At 49.2% G+C, this 19038-nt stretch overlaps 8 protein-coding genes across 8 annotated transcripts; 6 read left to right on the top strand and 2 right to left on the bottom strand.

The window, feature by feature from the left end:
• Positions 1–97: 97 nt before the first annotated feature.
• Positions 98–2537, top strand: N7529_009982 (uncharacterized protein; the record flags this gene model as incomplete). The annotated part of the gene is made up of 2 exons (XM_057245509.1): positions 98–1251; positions 1304–2537. 2 exons carry the CDS (start codon positions 98–100, stop codon positions 2535–2537), a joined length of 2388 nt encoding a protein of 795 aa, XP_057093772.1.
• A 476-nt stretch (positions 2538–3013) lies between these two features.
• Positions 3014–3702, top strand: N7529_009983 (aminoacyl-tRNA hydrolase PTH2; the record flags this gene model as incomplete). Its single annotated transcript, XM_057245510.1, has 2 exons — positions 3014–3335; positions 3398–3702. 2 exons carry the CDS (start codon positions 3014–3016, stop codon positions 3700–3702), a joined length of 627 nt encoding a protein of 208 aa, XP_057093773.1.
• Positions 3703–4005: 303 nt separating this feature from the next.
• On the top strand, positions 4006–4218 carry N7529_009984 (uncharacterized protein; the record flags this gene model as incomplete). The annotated part of the gene is made up of 1 exon (XM_057245511.1): positions 4006–4218. The coding sequence occupies one exon, from the start codon at positions 4006–4008 to the stop codon at positions 4216–4218; it is 213 nt and encodes a 70-aa protein (XP_057093774.1).
• A 223-nt stretch (positions 4219–4441) lies between these two features.
• On the top strand, positions 4442–6439 carry N7529_009985 (U4/U6-U5 snRNP complex subunit SNU66; the record flags this gene model as incomplete). The annotated part of the gene is made up of 1 exon (XM_057245512.1): positions 4442–6439. The coding sequence occupies one exon, from the start codon at positions 4442–4444 to the stop codon at positions 6437–6439; it is 1998 nt and encodes a 665-aa protein (XP_057093775.1).
• A 920-nt stretch (positions 6440–7359) lies between these two features.
• N7529_009986 (uncharacterized protein) lies at positions 7360–8894 on the top strand (the record flags this gene model as incomplete). The annotated part of the gene is made up of 5 exons (XM_057245513.1): positions 7360–7476; positions 7552–7630; positions 7701–8629; positions 8680–8739; positions 8793–8894. The coding sequence occupies 5 exons, from the start codon at positions 7360–7362 to the stop codon at positions 8892–8894; spliced, it is 1287 nt and encodes a 428-aa protein (XP_057093776.1).
• A 787-nt stretch (positions 8895–9681) lies between these two features.
• On the bottom strand, positions 9682–12069 carry N7529_009987 (RMD1 family protein; the record flags this gene model as incomplete). Its single annotated transcript, XM_057245514.1, has 4 exons — positions 9682–9953; positions 10008–10193; positions 10246–11935; positions 12016–12069. 4 exons carry the CDS (start codon positions 12067–12069, stop codon positions 9682–9684), a joined length of 2202 nt encoding a protein of 733 aa, XP_057093777.1.
• Positions 12070–12918: 849 nt separating this feature from the next.
• On the bottom strand, positions 12919–15054 carry N7529_009988 (uncharacterized protein; the record flags this gene model as incomplete). Its single annotated transcript, XM_057245515.1, has 1 exon — positions 12919–15054. One exon carries the CDS (start codon positions 15052–15054, stop codon positions 12919–12921), a length of 2136 nt encoding a protein of 711 aa, XP_057093778.1.
• Positions 15055–17242: 2188 nt separating this feature from the next.
• N7529_009989 (isocitrate lyase/PEP mutase family protein) lies at positions 17243–18022 on the top strand (the record flags this gene model as incomplete). Its single annotated transcript, XM_057245516.1, has 1 exon — positions 17243–18022. The coding sequence occupies one exon, from the start codon at positions 17243–17245 to the stop codon at positions 18020–18022; it is 780 nt and encodes a 259-aa protein (XP_057093779.1).
• Positions 18023–19038: the final 1016 nt, after the last annotated feature.

Consider the following 19038-nt stretch of genomic DNA (forward strand, 5'->3'; position numbering starts at 1 on the left):
ATTGATAGGTAAAGCGAGCAGTCCCACTCTGAGTGACATAACAGACTGAATGAGCGATGGTCAGAAAGGCTTTGAAGATCAATTTACATCACACAATATGTCACTGAGCCCTGAAATGGATATGCAGTTGAGTGACCTGCCGTCAACATCGGTCCCCGACCCGGTTGAGCTACCGAACAGCATACGTCGATCCCCACGGAATCATGTTGCCTGTGATGCATGCCATATCCGCCGTGTGCGATGCGACCTGGTATCCCCGCGACCTTGTTCAAACTGTCTGCTCAAGAGCCTGCACTGTGGAATTACACGCAAGCAACGGAAACGAGGACGCAGGGCACGATCCGAAGTGGCACATACCGAGGTATATGCACCGCTAGGTTGCAACAATGGAAGCCAGGTGGACGATAAACGGAGTCCTGTATCGCTACCGGCCATGTCAACTACGGGTTTTACTCCCACCCCAGCTTCAGTCACGCAATCGTTGTCGCCAGAAACCAATGAAATCGATACTCTGTTGGCTTTGTGCTCTGAATACTGTAGCTCTGTTCCAAATTCCTCACAGGCCGCAGCAGAACCAGAGGTGCATATCGCAGATAAATGGCTATCGACGATTGATCTGTCCAGGAATTTGCCCGACTTGAGTGCAGAAGATGACAGGCCTCTATCATCACTGTCAGGTAATTGGAAACCGGTCAATATGACTCCTAACATCCCGAGCCAGATATCTCCAATGATATTGTCTTCACCAGCAACAAATCGCCTGGGTCAGGAACATGATCCAAGTACATCGCCGCCGTTGAAATACCCTGTTTTGAAGGCCGTGATGCCCATTCTGGAAACAAACCTGTCTCCACAGCTTGTGTGCCATTTACTCGAACTTTATTTCACTTGCACATTTCCAAATCAGCTGCATATGGTATATCGCCATTTTCCTTGTTACATTTTGCGCAAGCGCGCCTTTCTGACCGATGAATTTCGACCCACCAGCCCTGCACTATTGACAAGTATGCTTTGGACCGCCGCTCTGGATGATCGGGCCTTTTCGTTATCGGTCTCATCCTCGCAAAAAAGCAAAACTTGCCAGTTCCTCGGCAATTTGACGAGAACGTTGCTACGAGGTTCGGATTTCGAGGGACCTTCTTTGGCTGAGTTTGGAAGTCCATCAACGGCTGGTCATCTGGACCGCGTAATCACTTACATACATATTGCGTCGATTTTCTCCACTGGGCAAATTGCCTCAAGCACAACGTGGTATGTTATCTTCTGTCCATCACATGTTACCTATTTCCTAATTGCTTATTAGGTGGAATGCGGCCTTTGCTCTAGCCCGACAGCTCAAACTGAATCAAGAGGTGGAGAACGCGCCATATGTCAATAATCAAACCAATCAAGCCTTTTGTCAAGGGCTAGTATTAGATCGGCCAAACGAACCTACCCATTTCCATTATGAAGATGCACAGCCAATTCTGGATTGCATATGCGAGGAAATCCACGACCCAAGCTATCTCGCTTTGACACAGGAGCACCACGAAGAGCGAAGGCGAACATGGTGGCTGCTTTACATTATGGATCACCATTTTGCGTTGTCTGAGAAACGCTTGCCACATTTGCTTGATGCCGAGTGTGAAAATCTGCTGCTTCCACTAAATGAAGCCTCTTGGCAGGACGGTGTTGTTCACAATGACAGATTCAGTCGTCCGGGGCCTCGATGTGTTCACTCAAAACACCAGATCGAACATCAAATCTTCCCCGATTTTCGCTGTCATGATTCTTCATTCTTTGGGTTCTTTCTTCCGCTCATGGCAATTGCCGGGGAGATATCGAGGCTCAAATATGGGCCGTTGCAATGCGATGAAGCATACGAAATTCAAGAGACTGAAATACGACGGCATCTCGAGATCTATCAGACTAGTTTGATCACTCTTGGGGCATCTCCAGCGCCGCTAATTGTCGACCCGGAAGTGTCTGACCAACTTGTCAACGCACAGCCATCACAGGATTACGCTTGGCAAACACAAACTGTGATTGCTTACTCGTCATACCTAGCCCACGTTTTCCATATATTGCTAGCGGGAAAGTGCGATTGGCTATTCTTAATGGAAGATCAAGAATTTTGGACTTCTCCAGTCTACGCATCTACAATCTTGCACATAATAGATGCGGCATTTTCGTTACAGCAGATCTTGAAGTTTGACCCGGACATCAGCTTCATGCCTTACTTCTTCGGCGTTCAGCTATTTCAGGGGAGTTTGCCGGCACTTTTGATTGTAGAGCGTCTTCAACAAAGGTCCGGCGAGGATCTTCTCAGTGCCTGCGAGATTATAATACAAGCTACCGAATCATGCATTGTCACGCAAAGTACATTTTATCTGAGGATGTTTCGGCAATTGTTACGCAGCGCAGTCTCACAGGCTTGGGGTCGTCCTATGAGTGCTGATGAGATTCGACATCGCCGCAAAGCAGTATTCGCTCTTTGGCTTTGGACACGAAAGGGGACAAATTGGCCTGCTGAATTCGATATTCCCTGTCAAGCCTGATTGATCAGTATTCTCTCTTCTCATTGGACCCTGGCGGCATGGGCAGCAAATATACATCTGAGGTGACATAAAAGCCACACCACTGTGCATGGAGTAGACTCCAGACAGGTATCATTTATTTGCTAGACTCTCCCAACCGTATGGATTCACTTACTTAGGGGTGCGAAGTAACTGTTGATTCCGAATTTGTGAAAGGGCTTGACGTACGGGGGCACATAAAAGTAATAAATGTATAACTACCAGGTAACGACAAGGTAATTATCCTTGACAGTATGTGCAAATTTCCACATCAGATTTCGAAATTGAATCACTCTTTGAAAAGGCAAAAAAAACAAACAAACTGCAATTATAAGAATGGTGGACTAGAAAGCTAGAGTTGGGGATAATTTGAACACATGCAGCCAAGGGCGGTCGAGCTTCCCTCTAAAATTATTTTCATCACAAAGCCGAAACATTCAACTACCACACTTGCAATAATGGCCGCCCCAGTACCATTAGATCGCCTGCCTCCCACAACCACCGCTTATGTGATCGCGACAGCCATCATCGCAGGAGTCACCGGATACTTCATCGGCCAAGGCTCCTCACTCAACCTCTTTAAAGAAAAGGAAGGCTGGCCCAACAGTTACGATGTAGAGGTCCACAACCACTCCTCCGACGAGGGCGAGGAGGATTCTGAAGAAGAGGAGACTGACGAGGAAGACGAAGGCAACGGCGAGGAACTAGCCAGCTTTAAGCACAACACTGAAGAGGTGAAGCTGGTGCTGGTTGTCCGGATGGACCTGGGCATGACCAAGGGTATGCGATCTACGAATAACTATCGTCATGCATGCCCATGCTAACACCACATTTTTCTCTAGGCAAAATCGCCGCCCAATGCTCCCACGCCACCCTCGCCTGCTACAAATACTTCCAAGAGTTCGCGCCCAACTCGCCCATCCTTAAGAAATGGGAGCGCGGTGGCCAGGCCAAGATCGCCCTGCAAACCCGGTCTGAGGAGGAAGTGCTACTCATGCAGGCTCAAGCCATAAGCCTTGGTCTTTGCGCGCGCGTTATTCAGGATGCTGGTCGCACTCAGATCGCGAGCGGTAGCAAGACTGTGCTTGGAATATTGGGACCCAAGAGTGTGGTTGACGGCGTGACGGGACACTTGAAGCTTTTGTAGATTGCATGCCTTTTTGTGCATAGTTACAGGCGATGATGACCATGACCTCAATGTAGAGCTTTCGGATTGACCGCGTTGGTAGAATTACCGCGCGATAACGCAATAGTGCATCAATCAAATCGCATGATGTGGATTTTCATCAACACTTCCTAGGCGGTTTCCAAGGAAACGAGTTCTAGCAGTAGCTGCCAGTGCAAATTCTTTTTCTACAAAACTACAGGTTCTATGCTAAGAGATGTTGGCAAGTCATGGTTTGCCTCTAACCTCAGAGGCCAACGGCCAGTCGGCAAAGAGACATGAAATATGACGCCGCCCGCAACCAAGCTGTCAAGCCGAGCTCACCAGTGGGAGCTCAAGACCCGCAACACAAGGCGCAGACAATTGATCTGGGATCTGTCGACCGGAAACCGTAAAGGCCATCCACGCGAAGAAATGATGGCTCCATTCAGTCGAACTGCCCAGCTCTCAACCATCACGAGGACAGGAAATCTGGACACAAATCCGTGTTATAGGTGAAGAAGAAAAAGAGAAGAGAAAAGAGCGGAAAAGTTCTTATTTATCGGTCGAAGTGGGGCCGCTAGGACGATTTTAGTGCGCTAATCCTAAATGGGTATGATAAAGTCAGGTGATCAGATTGCGAGGTTATCGTTCTGAGGTGATTGCGCTCAAGAGGCGACTTATCAGCCTAATTTCACCTTTCCTGTTCTATCTTTTCTTTACTTTTTCACATTCCGTCAAAATGGCGGACGCTCTTTCAATTGAGCAGAATAACAAGATCCGAGTGGCTCTCGGTCTCAAGCCACTCCCTGTACCAGGCGCCGGTCCCCAATTTAAAGAATCCGACAGCGAGTCCGACGGAGAAGAAGAAGAACAGGCCAGCACCATCGAGACGCGACAAGCCGCAGCATACGACAATTACAAGAAACACCAAGATGAGGCCGACGCGAAACAAAGAAAAGAAGAAAAGATCGCCGCCATTAAGAAGGCGCGCGATCTCGCCCAAAGAGACAAAAAGCTCGAAGGCGCAACACTAGGAGAAGAAAATGGTGCTGAACTCGATACCATGGCTTGGCTCTCACAGTCCAAGAAACGTACAAAGAAAATCGAGAAGGAGCGCGCCCGCCGACTCGCCGAGGAACTTGAAGAGCGCGAGCGTCTCGCAGCGGCTGAGTATACTGCTGCGGATCTGGCTGGTATCAAAGTCGGACACTCTGCGGGCGACTTTGATGGTGGTGAGGATCACATTCTTACGCTGAAGGATGCTGCGGTCGATGATGATGAGGAGCTCGATGAGCTTCAAGACATGGATCTGGTCGAGAAGGAGAAGTTGAAGGAGAAATTAGAATTGAAGAAGAAAAAGCCGGTCTACGATCCTAACGCGGAGAATCAGGGCATCCTTTCACAATACGATGACGATATCGAGGGCAAGAAGCGGAAGAGGTTTACACTGGATGCTAAGGGCTCAACCGAAGAGCGCGAAGCAAAGCGACAGGAGGTCTCGAATCAGCTGAGGAAGAACATTATCAATCTCGAATTTGAGCCAGAGGTACCGACTTCCGATTACATGGACATCAGCGAAGTCAAAATCAAAAAGCCTAAGAAGAAGAAGGCCAAGACTACAAAACAAAGGGCTGTCATGGACGATGACGATCTCGCCCAGGCTCCTGAAGCGAACACTGCGCAAGGGAACTCCGCCATGGACATTGATTCTAGCGCCGGCGCACCAGTTCCTCCACGCCGCAAGCCCACTGAAGATATCTCTTTCGCTGACGACGACGATCTCCAAGCCTCTCTTGCGCTGCAACGACGTGCTGCCTTCAAGAAGCGCAAGAAGATCAGCCCTGAGGACCTTGCCCGCCAACTTCGTGAAGAAGAGGCGCAGACCCCTATGGAGATAGAAAACGACGAGGAAGAGCCCGGTCTTGTCATTGATGAAACATCAGAGTTTGTGTCCAACCTACAAAAGCCTACACTTGAAACCGAAGAGAAGCCCATCGCTAAGCCAACACCTGCGGAAGAACCCACTCAACCGGAGCCCGAGGGCGAAGGCGTGGAAATCGATATGGATCGCTACGGAGATATTGAAGATGAAGAGGAGCTAGCCGAACGCATCAAGCGCGACGAAGCGGCCCAAAACAAGCAACCTGAACTCACCGTCACCGGCCTCGAAGAAGAGTCTACACTAGACGAGGGTCTGGGAGCCACCCTGAAGATGTTGCGATCACGCGGTTTAGTGAAAGACAACGATAGTGGAACTGCCAACGCCCTCATGCGCGACCGCCAACGTTTCCTGGCCGAAAAATACAATCGCGAAACCGAAGCCGAGCGCCGAGCCCGCTCCCAGCGCGAGCGAGATCGTACCTCCGGCAAACTCGAGCACATGTCCGCGCGCGAACGTGAAGAACACGCCCGCTGGGAGAACAGGCAGCGTGAACAGCAAGAAGCGCGCCAGATCGCTGATGTCTTCAATCGCGAATACAAGCCCGATGTTCAGCTTCGCTACGTGGATGAGTTCGGTCGCAACATGAACCAGAAGGAGGCCTTCAAGCAGCTCAGTCATCAATTCCACGGTAAGGGTAGTGGAAAGATGAAGACTGAGAAGCGTCTGAAGAAGATCGAGGAAGAGAAGAAGCGCGAGGCTATGAGTGCCCTGGATAGTAGTCAGAATGGTGGTATGAATAATGCTGTCGGTACTGCTGCCAGGAAGAGTCGCCAGGCTGGTGTGCGTTTGGGTTGATGGAATATTTTTATTTTTGTATGTACAAAGACCCAAATATCATCATGCAGAGGCTTTTCCTAAAAGGGATAATTTCCGCGTTGGACATGTCCTGCCGAGCTGTATACTCCTTACATAGTTAATTACGTTAATTATCGTCGATCGGGCAACTTGTCTCCGCGTGTGGGGATATCGCTTTACCTTGGAAATGTCTTGTTGCTTAGCGAAATCCATTCTTTGGGTCTATGGGTCATTGAAAACCCTTTTGTCATATATTGGAAGTAATTGTAGGTCTTACACTCTTCAGGAGTATTATAGCCGAAGTGAATCGAAATATTTCCAGTCAATAATAAAAATATAGTTACCCCAACTGTGCTTTGTGAGGGGAAAAATGTGTGGAGAATGACAAGCCTCAATCAGTTCACCGGGGATTCGAATTTCCGATGGCGTGCGAAGCAAAACCCCGGCATTTAGAGATGGGCTGATGATTTGTATTGATTGAGTATATGGGTTATGTATTGGAAATAGCTGGTAGGTTAGCGGTATCAAGCTGCTGAATATCAACAATTCACAGAACAATCAAACCCTGTCTACAATATATTGCACAATATTGTGCAATACTAAAATACGAATAAAATAACAAGAGAATAAGGTAGATCTCTTACTGGCACAAATATAAATCAATACGCCCTACGCAAAGGATGCAGCCAATCCTTATTCGCACATCTCCCCATTCGAGGTATCAGGTACTTAGGCCGAGGTAGTGTTACATACCAAATAATAGGTACCTAGTACCACTATCACATGAGTCAAGGCAAAACATCGGGACTTTGTCTCCGACCCTTTATTATTTCTCTCCTCCCGGTTCTTTCCTTTCCCCTTCCCTTAAGATTTAGCTGTCCTTCAATTTGATCTTATCTTCATCTCTCTTGTCATTCACCATGCTTTCAACTCTCCGCGTCGCCAGCCGGTCGGCTGCCTCCCGTGAGGCCAACATGCGCACCGTCATGGTCGCTCGTCACGGCTCGACCTGGGCCAATGTTCCCCAGGGTCCTCCTGTAAGCTTTTTTTAGGAGCTTCTATCACATCATTGAAGCCCTAGAATTCCAATTCTGACATCAATGGGACTATAGGATGCCATTCTCGGTATCACCGAAGCTTTCAAGGCCGACTCCTTCAAGGAGAAGATCAACCTGGGTGTTGGTGCTTACCGTAAGCCGTCTACAAATAGTTTCATTTTGCACAATGGATTACATTGCTGACGAGAATGCGCATTTCGCAGGTGACGACAAGGGCAAGCCTTACGTCCTGCCCTCCGTCCGCACCGCTGAGGACAAGGTTGTCGCATCCCGTTTCGACAAGGAGTACGCTGGCATCACCGGTATTCCCGCTTTCACCACCGCCGCTGCCGAGCTCGCCTACGGCGCCGACTCCTCTGCCATCAAGGACAACCGCCTTGTCATCACCCAGACCATCTCCGGCACCGGTGCCCTCCGCATTGGAGGCGCTTTCCTCAAGCAGTTCTACCCTGGCGCGAAGAAGATCTACCTCCCCAACCCCAGTTGGGCCAACCACAAGGCTGTCTTCTCCGACTCCGGTCTCGAGGTCGCCCAGTACAGCTACTACAACAAGGAGACCATCGGTCTCGACTTCGAGGGTCTGATCGCCGACATCAAGGCCGCCCCCGAGCAGAGCATCATCCTGCTCCACGCCTGCGCCCACAACCCCACCGGTGTCGACCCTACCGAGGCCCAGTGGCGCCAGATCAGCGATGTCATGAAGGAGAAGAACCACTTCGCCTTCTTCGACATGGCCTACCAGGGCTTTGCCAGCGGTAACGCTGACAAGGATGCCTTCGCTCCCCGTCACTTCGTCAAGGAGGGCCACAACATCGCTCTGTGCCAGTCCTTCGCCAAGAACATGGGTCTGTACGGCGAGCGTGTCGGTGCCTTCTCTCTTGTCTGCGAGAACACCGAGGAGAAGAAGCGCGTTGAGTCTCAGATCAAGATCCTCATCCGTCCCTTCTACTCCAACCCTCCCATCCACGGTGCTCGCATCGCCTCCACCATCATGAACGACCCCGCTCTGAACCAGCAGTGGCTCGGTGAGGTCAAGGGCATGGCTGACCGCATCATTGAGATGCGCTCTGCTCTCCGCACCAACCTCGAGAAGCTCGGCAGCAAGCACGACTGGTCCCACATCACCAGCCAGGTAAGACTCGCAATCTGAACGATGCAATTCAACTCACTGACATACTCTAGATCGGCATGTTCGCCTACACTGGCCTCAAGCCCGAGCAGATGGATGCCCTTGCCAAGGAGGTAAGATTTATCTTGATCAAAACATTGAAGCCCGTCTCTGACAATTTTCCCAGCACTCCGTCTACGCCACCAAGGACGGCCGTATCTCCGTCGCCGGTATCACCTCCGGCAACGTGCAGAGACTCGCCGAGTCCATCTTCAAAATTACCGGTTAAATCCACAGCTTACGAAGTAAACTTCGAAAGAGATATACGATAAAATGAGCGTAGGGGGGCGCGAGAGAAACAGGGCCCGGGCAGGACTTGGTGCATTACCCCGGCCCTTTTGTACTGATATCTAATGTCTCTGTTTCATATTTAGCATGGTTCAGCTCTGTCCGTCTTAATGGAGATTTTGGATTCTTCTTCTATTTTTTGGGTCAGCGCTCGCTTATGAGTTAGATGGTCGTAGTTTGTTTTGTATTTTGAACCAACTTGGTTTTTTCAAACTAAGTCCACTGCTTGCATGATCTGTTGCATATCACTGATATCTACTTTATCTTCACCATTTGCTCGACACTGACTGCAACCTTCACCCTTGGGACCGACAATCAACAATAGAGCCCTCAGGCCAAGAACCATTCAGCACTAGGACTCCCGCAGTCCCGAGTCACGTTATTCGATAATCGTGGTCGGCTTGGGGTGGGGGTTCTGGAAAGAGTTCATTCTATAGACGCTGTTGCTGGGCCGTTAGGTATAAGTGAGCTGGGTATACTGGTGACTGTTGCTGAAAATGATGAGGTGGAAATTGATAAATGGATACAGCAAGAGAAGAGATACGGAAAGAGAGAGTGGGTACGGTGTGGTAATTCGTACAATCCTCTAAAGATATTGGTAGTTGAATCAATCAGAGTATGTATTAACCTGGCAATTTGAGGTAATATGCAATAGAAGTAAGATTTGTTCAGGTTCCCGGTCCAAACACCAATTGCGCCAGTTCAGTCTTTTGAGTGAGTACAAATGCTCAGAGTCCCATCAGCCCGCCAGAGCTCAGCTGGTAGCCCCCTCCGGGAACAACAGAGGGACATATGCAGCCTGGGGGTGCATCGGCTGGAGAGTATGGGTACCAGCCTGAGGATGGAGAGGGGGCGGATCGTCCCATGACTCGGGCGAAGATACTGGCAGGTGTACCATTGGGACCCTGGCTAGCGTGGAGAAGGCCAAAGCGGAGGAACACTTCGAAGGTGGTAACGAGAATTGAGATAATGATGAGGACAATGATAATCCAGGTTTGGTCTAATGCGTAGCATGTCAGTAATGCAACTGGAATAATATGGGATGAATACTTACGGGAGGTTCTAGTGTCAGCGATTGAATCAGACAGAATCTCGGCAAGATCGAGGAATACACGGCATCGCTCGTTCAGAACCTGGATACGAGGCTTGATCTCCAGGTACTCGCGCACGGCGATGTAGAGCGGGTACAGGGTTGGCTCGCTCTCCCAAAAGAAATTGGGAACATCAAGCATATTGGATGCTGGTGTAGATGTTAGTATATTATCAGGGTGCAAAGTGATAGGAAAACTTACAAAGGTTGACCTCAACGCGACTCTTGAAGAGACGACCGAGAATACGGAAGACCTCTTCGCGCTTCATGCCCAATTGGCCTGAGACAGCAAGTCGTCGCGGAACATCTTTGGCGTCTGCCATCTGACGGGCCATGACTTCCTCAAAGAAACAAAGCTTGGTGCTCTGGGAGATGCCATGACTGATAGCGAGCTTGATCATATGATCACCACTACGCAATGTGATCATATCATTGTAAACACGCGGCCGCGAGATCTCAGTCGAGTACTCGAAATGGAACTCTTCTGTCTCGAAATCTTCTTCGTCAAGCGGCATTGTTGCCAGCGGGGTAGGAATACCCGTTGCTGAGGATGGAGCGAAGGCCAGATCAGCGAGTAAGTCTTTCTCCTGTCGCTCGGTGAAGTTCCAGAACACAACAACGCCGTAGCTGAAGACAAACATCTCGGCAACGTTGTATAGCGTACGAGCCGGAGCTTGTGACCTTGAGGAAGAGGAGGGTGTAGTTGGTGGAGGGGAGGGACGATCGCGAATCAAAGCATGGGTATCATCCGTGCTGTGTCTTCGGCGAAGGGCAGGTTCCGGTGAAGCAGGCCTGTTTTCCTCATTGACTTCAGACGGTGGAATGGGTTGCAGCGCATTGACGCTTTCACTAGAGCTGGCAGCATGCTCATGCTCATCGGAGTGGCCACGAGCTTCCTCCGTGATTCGATTCAAGAACTCCCGGTTTTCCTCGTGGGCACTATGATCCGACGAGTCTCGCGGAGACGCTTCATAGTGATGCTCATCCTCCGGACGATTGTGACCACCCACCGAGTGCTCCTCCGGCTCGAGCATGTAATCATCGTGGTGATCACGAAGCTCATTGCGCTCAATTTCCTCATCGAGCAAAGACTTGCCACCAGGGTATTTCAGCACAGGACTGCTCCTCAGCCGATACCCTTCATGGCCCGGCAAAAGAGGCAGGTGATAAGCCGTATAGAGACAATCATCGTAAAGTTTCGTCCGGCCACCATGCTGCTCCTTAACAAAAGCAGCCAGCGAACCCATCTTGTAAGCCTGCGCGGTACAATAAGCCGTAACTCGAGCAAGTTTCTCCGTTCTCCGCGCTTTGGGTAACCGCTCCGCATAACTTTTCGCGCGCTCCGGTGCAACACGACGTTTCCTCAAAACTTCCTCTTCAGCCAGCAGAGGCGCAAGATCATTATCGACACCAAAGTCACCACCCAGTCGCTTCGATACTAGAAGCTGGTGCCTGACCATATCCGGGTCGATATTTCTCTCCTTGGCCAGACGGGCAACAAGTTCTTCATCCACCAGCTCCGTACCATCGACCTCGTCGTCATCATCTTCCTCGGTCTCACCCTCCTCCAGCTCATCAGTATCAGGCAAAAGGACCAGCTTCTCGCTGACCTTCGTTGTGCGAGGCGGAAGACGCGGCTGCGCAGCCAATCGACCGGCTTTACCAATGGATCCTGCAACGGCACTTGAACTGCTGCTTCCCGAGGTTCCGATCAAGCCGCCAGTTGCGGATGCAAGACGGCGCGATCTTGAAGGTGGTGGGGGACCTCGTTGTTGCATTGAGGGCACATCGGAGGCGTATTGAAGGACATTGTCGACAGTTATGAAGCGGGTTGCAGGCGAACGGCGTCGACGAGGAGTTTGAGGGGGTTGCTGGTCGCGCGAGTCCGTAACCTATTCGGTGCACGTGTTAGTATCTACTGGAATTTGCCTTTGCGTGAATTGGTTCACAGGGGAATCGTGGGAGATTGTACCAAGACGGTCGGACTGCGTTGGCTAGTCCCCCGTCCGCGGGCCGGGGGCGTCATTGTCAGTCAAGGGAAGATCGGACGCCCTCTTTGTATTTAAAAGAAATTGTCTACTTTGCAAGAGCAGATTTTGCGCCGTGGGGAACACGATTTTGCCGTAGGTGTAACACCTCCATGTATGATGCTCCGAGACAGCAAGTTCGATACGCCTTTTGGACTAAACCTAATGCGGATTAGTGCATTTACGGCCAAATGACGTCCACTGTTTTTTTATCATTATGTCAGCATCACTTACCAATCACGAGATGTTCCCGAGGTCCCATAAATTCTTCTATAATAGTGTCGGTTCAGGGATTTGGAAGGCTTAGAAACTTGAGGATTAGCATGTTTAGGGGCCTTGAGGGATTCTAGATACTAGAAATGTAGTAAAATATGCATAATATGCCTATATGTTGAAGATTATACTAGCCAGTCCCGTGACATCGCCACGTGCAGGCCTGACTAATCATAATGTCGTATTGGTCCCACTAGTTCTGAAATGGGACTAGTTCAAGGCGTTTTAGGCGATCTGGGGTAAAGTGTTGATCAACGGGAATTGGTTCTGTTGATATACAACTCGTAAGATGAGATAAAATAATATTGCATGTTATTTGATTGTTTGCAGAGACCATAAAGGACCTGAATATGTTTGTGTGGTGATAATGATAAAGATGGGCTAGCCATTCGAAAGAAATATGACTTTAACATGAAATGAAAGCAATAGATAATAATAACGAAGTGGGGGATAAAAATGCTGGAAGTGAAAAAAAAAAATGAGAAAAAAAAAACCTTAGTAACTCCGTGTCTGTCGGTAGATGTTTCGCCAAGTTAAATGCGTTCAGGATGGGGATGGAAATGCCGAAAAGTAATTCAAGAACGAAGACCGCGGCGGAGTTTGCGATCCTCCTCCCAGATTTCCTTCTTCATTTCTTCCAGACGCTTGTGCTGTCGCCTCAGACGATCCAGCTCTGCAGTGGGTGGAGCTCGCTGTTCCGAAAGGTGGTCATGCAAGGTCCTGTATTTGGCCCAATGGAGCTTGAAATCCCGAGACTTTTTCTGCAATTTCTGCCAAAGGATTTCATGGCTCATGGGCGGAGAAGCACTGCCTGTGCTACCACCGCTGGAGGTGCTGACCGCTCGATGGCGCTTAGCCTCCAGATTTCCGGTGGGTCGTCCTGCCTGTGGGACGGAGAACTGGTCAGACTCCGCCTTGCGTTTCAACGATTTGGTAGCGGTTTTGGCGACACCATTGGTGTGAGCAGGCACTTTGGCAGCAGGTTTGTCAGAGGAAGCAGCTGGGCGGGCCACCTTATTGGTTTTGGCAAGTTGGGCAATCAGAGGCGACGACGAGGATGAACCAGATGATTGGTTTTGACTGTCGGATCGGTTGCGACCGGTAGAATCGGAAGCGTTGGCGGGAGGAGAATGGCCGAGTGGGGATGGCTTCTGGGGCGAGGTGGAAGGCCGGGAAGGAGGACGCTTGGAAGCTGTAACGTTGTGGGCTGGCTTGGTTGGTTCAAGCTTGGGCTTTGCTGTCTCAGGCTTAGGGACCTTGGGAGTAACCTTGGTAGCAGAATCAGATGGGGCCTCGGTAGCACGAGGCTTAACTGGGGCCTTGATCTTCGGTGTCTGAGTCTTTGGGTTAGACGAAGCTCGCTTGTGTTCAGGTTGTTGCTTGGGTGCAGGCGCAGGAGCCGCATCGGCCATTTCGGTGTCATCGTTATCATCTGAGTCAAGGACGAACTCAGCGGATTTTATTTTGCTGTTGCCGTCTAGCTTAGCAGGAGTTTTCCCGGCGGCCTTCTTGGTGACCCGTCCAGTAAGGGTACTGTTGGTGCTCTTGAGCTTGGTTGACTTCTTGGTCACATCCTTATCGGAAGTTCGAGTCTTCTGCAAGGTCGATGTAGACTTGGGCTCAGATGTAGCTCCCTTGGGTGCGACGCGATCGGTCTCATTGTCCTTGCCCATGTTCTCAGCGCTATTGACTTTGGCTTTGGAGGCAACGGGCTTCGGAGGGGGAGCAGTACGGAGATTGAGTCGTGATAGGCACTTTCCTTTGCCTCGTTCGGCCTTTGGGAGAAGCTTTTGCCAAATTGGGTCGCTCTTGGAGATCCGCATCCGATCGTAAGCAGAGATACAACCTTCAATGGCTGAGGTTCGATCGTCTGGAGTGTAATTGAAGTTCCAGGGGTCAAGTTCCTTGTAAAATTTGTCCTTCAACCCATATTTCTCGGCATTGATGCGGTTCTGCGTGCCATATTTCTCACAGAGGATAGTGCCGTCCTCGATTGTCATGCGGGTCTGGCGGGCAAGAAATTTGGCCGATACGGCACGGATGGCGAGCAGGTGAATGGTAGGAGTCCTGGCGGCTTCAAGCCTCTCACGATCCTTATCTTGCATGATTGGAGCAGAAGTAGGAGTCATTGCGAACGCAGGAGACTTGGGGGCACCCAGTGTTGGGCTGGCGGTTAAAGATCGAATGGCGGCGGTTTTGAGGAAGCGGTCTTTTTCAAGTTCAACCTTGCTTGTAGGTCCTTTGTAGCCAGACTTGCTACCCCGAAGACCTCTCAACTCATCGGGATGTGAAATTATGTGAGTCTTCTTAGACTCTTTCCCTCTCTCGTGAGCATTCAGTTTTTCTTCTAAATCTGCCAGGGCCTGATCGGTGGCCGCAGTAGCATTTTTAGCCTTTTCCACCTCCAGGCTATGGCTCAAAATACCCGTGAAATACAGGGACTCTTTATCGGAGCTATGATATATCTCGGATCGGTGTGTTTCAGGATACGCATGGAATGAGTGGGATTTGCCGCCGAAGTGAAGTGAAGGGTGCTTCCCTAGACGAAGTCGAGCCGGTTGTTCCTTCCTCAGACTCTGAATCAGATCATCGAGGGTGCTCTGCACCAAATTCAGCCGCATGATCTGATTCGGCCTTACGGAGAGGTCCCCGGACTGCTCTCCGAGGTGGAGAGACAGCCCGGTTTGAGGAATCTTTAAACTGGTCGACATTGTAGGGGAGGTCAGGGTCGAGAGGTAAGAAGGATTTGAGGAGAGCAGGGTCGGATGGCAGCGTGAGAGCTGCAGGTCAGGCGGCCAACTGCACGAGGGAGTGAGGATGGACCATACGCCATAAGATCGGCGAATGGAATACTATGTAGCAATGCAAATGCTATTTAAGTAGATAATGTATAGACAGATTGAGTATATGTGAGAAAGAGAGTGAGAGAGAGAAAAGAGAGGATGAGGAGAAAGAGGTGAGAGAGCAAGGCGAAGCGGAGAGTGGGGAGAGCTGACGGTGGTAAAATTACAGGGGATTTCCCGAATGGTTATTAATTAATTTAGGTACCAAGTACTTATGTTAGTACAACATAAATAGTCTATAGTATTATAATAATTTGTATCTATTTAAATTACTTATGAAGAATTCACTAAAAACTGTTGTATTTCCATCGAGAAAGAGTACTCAGAATATAAAAATACAATGAATTAATTTGGAAAATACTCAATGCCCAAATTTCAATATATGGTGGTTACTGTAGTGACTCTTGTATTATCCTCGTACAAAAAGGTTGTAAGGTCAGTGCTGTCTCAGGGCCTCAGGGCCTTTGTTCCAAGTCAACGTATTAAACTCTTTTTTTTTTCTTTTCTTTTTCTTCACCGAAACTGTCTATTGTAACACAGTAATACATAACTAGCTACATAGTCACATGTGTAGTTAGATGTACATACAGTATGTAGTTTGGTTTATTTGACTAAACAGGTGCATGCCTACATGTAAGTACCTTGCGAACTACCGGGGACTGGAGTCCATCTATTCCATATTCTATAAGCCATCTACCTATCCATGCATAAGTACTACGGTAGATCTCCATTTTCATTTACTCAAATGAACAAGTATGAACCCTATACAGGTTATAATACATCACAATACCGTGAGGAGAGAGAAGTCTCCATCAAAAACGGGGCTTCCCGAGTCCAGACTTGTTTTCCGCTTATAGCGGGTGCGGTCGGGTTGCTTATGGTTGTTTATTGCTCCGAGAGGTTGAATCAGTCTAATAATATGATGGACTGACTATTTACTTCGTTATCTGGTTTGTTAATTCTCAGTTCTCATTGTTGAAGACCTTTTAGAAAAACCGTGCTTTTATAAGAAGAACATCTGAAACGAAACAATAAAAAAAAAACCTGCATGGGCACATACCAAACCAAAGTACACCAAAATCCTTCTCAGTGACAGCCCGATCACCCGGTTCGCTATTCCTTTCCCTGAGGAATGCCACAGCTTTGCCCCTCGTTCATGCACCCAGGCACGGATATTCAACCCGGAGGTGTGTTACCGTCCTATCGTTTCAATCTTTCCTCTAACTAGTAAGAGATTCCGTCTCCTTTCGATGGGGCCAATTCCTACCGGCTCCGTAATCATAGTGGATGGACCTTGTCTTCTTCAGCGTGGGCCTTAAACCACTTAGCCTAGCTTCTGTTAATAGTACCCATTGTGATGGTGTATTGGCTAGGATATAAGTCCCAAATCCTCAATGCTAGGTAATTGCTTACTGGATGTTTCACAACTGTATGGAAAAGCCCAATGGAGCAATGGGAACCAAGCCGTCACGGTCCGAAGTGTATATTGATTGTATTACGGCCTTTTTTCTTCTTTTTCCATCGGCTGCAGTTCCGCCCCTAACTAGTTTGGATCGGTCATTTCGACTTCGATCAACATTCTTCATGGGGATTGGATGATGCTGTGGCAAATATGCATCTTTTTCAGAAAAAAATTGCCTAAGATACGCATACAATGTATTACTTACTATCTCAGCTCGGAGAAGGGGACCTTCATACCGTGGATCCCCTTGCGCCCTTCGGCTTATGCCACAGCTACGAGAGCCTGCTAGTCAGATAGTCTGAGACAAGGGAAATATTAGTCCCTTTCTGCATAGTTGCATTGTCTGCCTTGCTAAAAAACCTGATCTGATCTTGATCTGCGCATTTAAAGCCATGCAGGTCAACTCCGAAATTTCGGAGATCTTTCAACGTGAACCGGCAATTGGTCACTTCCACGACAATAAATCTCGTACTCCGTACTCCGTAGACAGTGACTCATGGAACCTGCAACGTCTACACCGTACAACATGCAATAAATATCAAGACCATCGACTAGCTCATATATAGCAACCTGGATTTCATCGCAAAACCAAAAATGGCCCAAAACAACAGAGCCAAGACCCTTCGTGCCCTCCACCAACCCGGCAACGCCCTGCTTCTGACAAACGTCCACGATGCAGCAACAGCCTCACTGATCGCCTCACTGCCAACCGCCGCCGCCATCGCAACAGCCTCCTACGCCATCGCCGCCTCGATCGGCGTAGATGATAACGCACTCACAAAATCCCAGAACCTGACTGCGATAGCCGCCATTGCATCCGCTGTTCGCGCCATAAATCCCGCAAAGCCACTAACCGTCGATCTGCAGGACGGTTACGGCGATACGGCCCAGTTGGCCGATACCATTAAGCAGGTCATCGCATTAGGCGCTGTTGGGTGTAACATTGAAGATATGGATGCGGCGGGTGTGCTGCGGTCGGTGGGTGAGGCTGCCCAGCGGGTGGAGACTGTGGTTAAGGCTGCGGCGGAGGCGGGCGTTCCCGACTTCGTTGTTAACGCCCGGACGGATGTTTTGGGGGCCGGCGGAACCATTGATCAGGCTATCGAGCGTGGCAAGGCATTTTTGGAAGCTGGCGCTTGTACGGTGTTTGTTTGGGGTGGGCCGAGTGGGAGAGGCGTTTCAAGTGAGGAGATAAGGAGATTGGTTTGTGCTTTGGGTGGAATGGTCAATGTGAAGATGAATCTTAGGGAGGGCTTTCTTGGTGTGAAAGAGATTCGGGAACTGGGTGTTGCGAGGATTAGTGTCGGCCCTGAGCTGTGGAAAATCGCTATGAAGGCTTTTACTGATCAAGCAGAGAGCTTGTTAGCTTTGTGAGTTGGGTTTGACAAGTGTATATATATGATTTCTTCCAAAGTTCGTTCTTGCGCTACCATACATACATATGTAATTTCACACGCCTTGTCTCGACTTTAAAGTGATCGGGGTTCCCAACTAGAATTCTAGATGGAAAACTGGTCAAAACAAGCTTTGAAGTCAATAGAAGCACATTGTTCAAAGCTGAAACAACATTTTCCACGATCCAATGTTTCCTATCTGCGAAGTTCAAAGCTACGTAGCCAAACAATTCAACATACTCCAGCACAACCACAGCCACGATCCTCAACTCCGACGACAAATTCCACCTGTGCATTTATTCCCGTAGCAACAATTGGCGTCTGCGACACAAAGCCCATTATCTTCACTGCAATTAGGCCAATGTTCGTCCGTCGAGCGGCATTTGCTAGCAGCGCAGTAGCCCGAGCAGCATTGCTTAGACGGGTCACCAAATACACAATTTGCTAGTAACAGTAAGAAAGCGTTGTACATGTTTGTATGTCTAGATTGGGTTCTGTTCTTACAGTAGACTCCCTGGCAGGTGGCTGTCGGGACACAGGCTGTGATAGTTGTCGAGGTGGGTGAGGTGAAAGTTGCTGTCGAGCAGAATTCAGTCAGGACGCAAGCGTCGGCGGTGCCACATCCTCTTGCTGGGCATGCCGCTGCGTCTATTTTAATAGAAGAGGTGGTTAGCTAGATTAGCTATCATTGTTGCGGCGTGGATGTTGAAGGACATACCAGTCAAAGCGAGGTGAGCAAGAATAATGAAAAGATTATAGTAATTCATACTGTCGCGCTCGATATCTGGACTTTGATTCACCTCCCTAGGTAGGAATTTAGTTAGGCAGCTTCCAAGATTATAAGATATATTGGTAGTCTGTTTTTATCTTCTCCTTGACCAGCTGCTGGCCATCATCTATATATATATAACACAACACACAGGACGTGAGTGCGCAAACAATCAACTTCCAAGCAAGCTGAATAGCATATGACCCTATACGAAGCCATCAACAGTA

Source organism: Penicillium soppii, assembly GCF_028829465.1.
Source record: "Penicillium soppii strain IBT 18220 chromosome Unknown utg000007l, whole genome shotgun sequence".
NCBI classification, from domain to species: domain Eukaryota; kingdom Fungi; phylum Ascomycota; class Eurotiomycetes; order Eurotiales; family Aspergillaceae; genus Penicillium; species Penicillium soppii.